Consider the following 3,191-nt stretch of genomic DNA (forward strand, 5'->3'; position numbering starts at 1 on the left):
TTCTACATTCAAAATGGTTGGGTTATGCTGAACTACTTTCTGTATTCATGTTGCTATAGATTTAGGCTGCTGGAGGACACAGAGACCACTTTTAATCATTCTACTTCCTTCTACCTCCATGCTATGATACTGCAATATTTGCTAGTTCAACCCATGATTTTTTTATGATTCCTCTACTTTCTCGTCATAGTGGTTTCATCTAGTCGATTCCTATGCATTTGGCTATGACATTTGTTTATAGATGTTAGAGTTGGGCCTTCTTTTAAGGGTAGTCTTGATCTCGTTGACATAGCTACAGTATGGGCCCAGCTTTTACTGTAACTTTTTTTTTAAAGACTCTGGACTACGTTGCTTAGCCTACTTCAAATTGACATGTGCCTTAGTAAAATGGCTGTGATCACAACAATGGCTTGGTAATGTGAAGATTGTTTTTAATTATTATTTAAAATCTGCATGTATGAAACTGTTATTTTCATTGATCTGACATCACACACATATGTACATATGTACACCTGTTATTTGCAACCAGAGATGAAAAAGTGTACAGAGGGTGGCTATGCTAATGCTTAGCAGATCACTGGCAATCCTCTTCATGCAGTAATACTGACAGTATGCTGCCATATTTGAAACATTTATTCACATTTTGTCAAAGTGTTTATATGAACATCACAACAATGACTTTTAATATTTTTTTAAATAATTATTTCAACTCCGAATGTTTGAAAATTATGTTTTCATTGATCTGACGCCAAGAAACATATTTACAGAGGGGGGCAGAAGGTTTCATCTCTCCTATGCAAACAATATGCTAAAAATAAACTTCTTCTATGCATTTTCACAACAGATATGCAGACAATTGCATATTTATTTTTTATGAAGTTTTATGAAGGACTTTTAGAGTGGCCTTTCTTTATTTCCATTAACGGATGCAAAAAAAAAAACACCTTAAAAAATAGGAATACATGTTCAAAACATACAGAGGCATAGTCAAAAAGTAGAAACAACTACACAAGTAACACCCCATTTCCCCTGACTTCCAAATGTCTACCCAACATTAACACACCCATCTGAAGATGCAAACATCTGAAGTCTGAGTTCATTTTCTCTGTTATCCAGGAGCAACAATTTGATTTCTTAAAAATCATTAAATATGGTATTGCTGCCTGGCAAAGTATGTATTATTTTCACCTATCCCACCACCTATAGAGGACTGGTTTTTCTGGGATACTTTTTCTACTTCTCCATGAGAGAAATTATTTTTTTTTAATTACTGTTGATAGAGGGATATCTGGTGGAATTGTTGTTTAAATAATTGAGGTTGCATGCACAAATGCAAAATTGAGATTGGTAATGAAATCTATTATAAATATGTATTGATAGATTTTATAACTTTTCCCTTTTATAACACCCTAGTGACCCCAATGGATCATTCACCCCCAATTTATACAAGTAACATTTTTCCAGATGTCATGACACAGATAAATTGATCTAAAAGTGGTGGTTTTCTTCCAGTCAGAAGACTAGCACCAACTTTCCATCATAAATATAGATAAATATTTCGGAGTTTTGAAATGTTATACTTTTTTATAATTCTGCAGGGTTATATTAGATGTAAAATATTGAACTTCTGTTTTGTTAGGTTTTAAAACAATAATATCTTAGTCTAAAATAACTACTTTATAGAGCATAACTAGAAATGGCACAACTACTTCGGTGCTAATGTTTGTTGCTAGGGAATCCTTTGGGTGCAGGCTACCACATTAGAAATACCAAGGGAATATTGTATTCATGAAGTGAGGGGGTAGAAAACAAGCTTCAGAATTCACCAACACAGTGGTCAGAGAAGAGCCACTGTGCAAACATCGGGGCTCAGCTGATACGCTGTCATGTATTGTGGATTAGGTGAGAGGACTAATATTTTGTATAGTTAATTGTCGTTTTTGACTTTATTTTTACTACCCAGGTCTTTTTCATGATCTTTTTTGTCTTTCTTCCAGATTCTTTAATTCTCTGAACTGCTGAGCAAAAGTTTGGTCTAAACATGGAACTTGATATGAGTAATTTTCTTCTTAACAATACTTATGTTTCTAACGTAAATCCTTGCTATAAGATTGCCACCTATCTACCAACAGAAACTCCTACCACGTTATGTCTACTTTTTAATGTTTTTCTTGGTTCTATATCTGCAGTAACTGTTTGTGGAAACCTACTTGTGATAATCTCTATCATTTACTTCAGACAGCTTCACACTCCTACCAATGCCCTCATCCTGTCTCTGGCTGTGGCTGACCTGCTGGTAGGAGCTATGGTCTTTCCACTAACAATGGAGTTCTCAATAAGCTCATGCATGCATCATCAGGACATTTTCTGCAAAGTAAGAGGTAGCTTCGATATAACACTTAGCATATGTTCTATTCTGAACCTGTGCTGCATTTCTATTGACAGATATTATGCAGTGTGTCAGCCACTGGTATACAGGAATAGAATCAGCAGTCATGTTATTGTATTGATGATATTGGTGAGCTGGGGCGTTCCAGCTGTGGTTGCAATCAGTCTGGTAGGATTTAATCAGGTGGAATGCAAACAAAATTGTTTTCTTACTGTTGTGCTGGGAAAAATTCTGATTGTTCTAATTACATTTTATTTACCACTGCTTGTAATGATATGCATCTACCTAAAGATTTTTAGTGTCGCACAGAGACAAGCATACAGCATCCACAGCAATAAACATTATGGGGGAGTAGTTAGTAAAATGGAAAACAAGGCCACAAAAACTTTGGCAATTGTAATGGGAGTTTTTCTGTTGTGCTGGCTGCCTTCCATCCTCTGTACAACTGTTCTTACTTTCAGTAAAGCTTCCCAGCCTGGCCCTCTGGCAGAAATACTGAACTGGCTTGCACTGTCTAATTCAACATTCAATCCATTTATTTATGCTTTATTTTATAGGTGGTTCAGGTCAGCATTTAGAATGATTATTTCAGGAAAAATAATGTTGGGAAATTTTACTGACTTGAAACTTTATTGATTTATGTATCTTTGTAAGGCACATTTGCTAAGCCTAGTTGTTTTTTGATTTTTTTTTTTTTTAAAGCATTACAGGTGTTTTTTAAGATATATTAAAGAATATAAGATATACATTTTTATGATTTTACAAAGTGACAGACAACATCGACTGAATATATTGATGTGAA

The 3,191-nt window shown here is 34.8% G+C and overlaps 1 protein-coding gene across 1 annotated transcript; it reads left to right on the forward strand.

The window, feature by feature from the left end:
• The first annotated feature begins 1,837 nt into the window (after positions 1-1,837).
• On the forward strand, positions 1,838-3,053 carry LOC107099831 (trace amine-associated receptor 1-like). The gene is made up of 2 exons (XM_015398105.1): positions 1,838-1,902; positions 1,998-3,053. The coding sequence occupies exon 2, from the start codon at positions 2,042-2,044 to the stop codon at positions 3,023-3,025; it is 984 nt and encodes a 327-aa protein (XP_015253591.1). The 5' UTR covers positions 1,838-1,902; positions 1,998-2,041; the 3' UTR covers positions 3,026-3,053.
• Positions 3,054-3,191: the final 138 nt, after the last annotated feature.

Source organism: Cyprinodon variegatus, unplaced genomic scaffold (assembly GCF_000732505.1).
Source record: "Cyprinodon variegatus isolate N-32 unplaced genomic scaffold, C_variegatus-1.0 Scaffold911, whole genome shotgun sequence".
Lineage (NCBI taxonomy): Eukaryota > Metazoa > Chordata > Actinopteri > Cyprinodontiformes > Cyprinodontidae > Cyprinodon > Cyprinodon variegatus.

Coding starts and splice junctions, on each gene's coding strand:
- LOC107099831 (XM_015398105.1), top strand. CDS start 2,042: ATGGAACTTGATATGAGTAATTTTCTTCTTAACAATACTTATGTTTCT.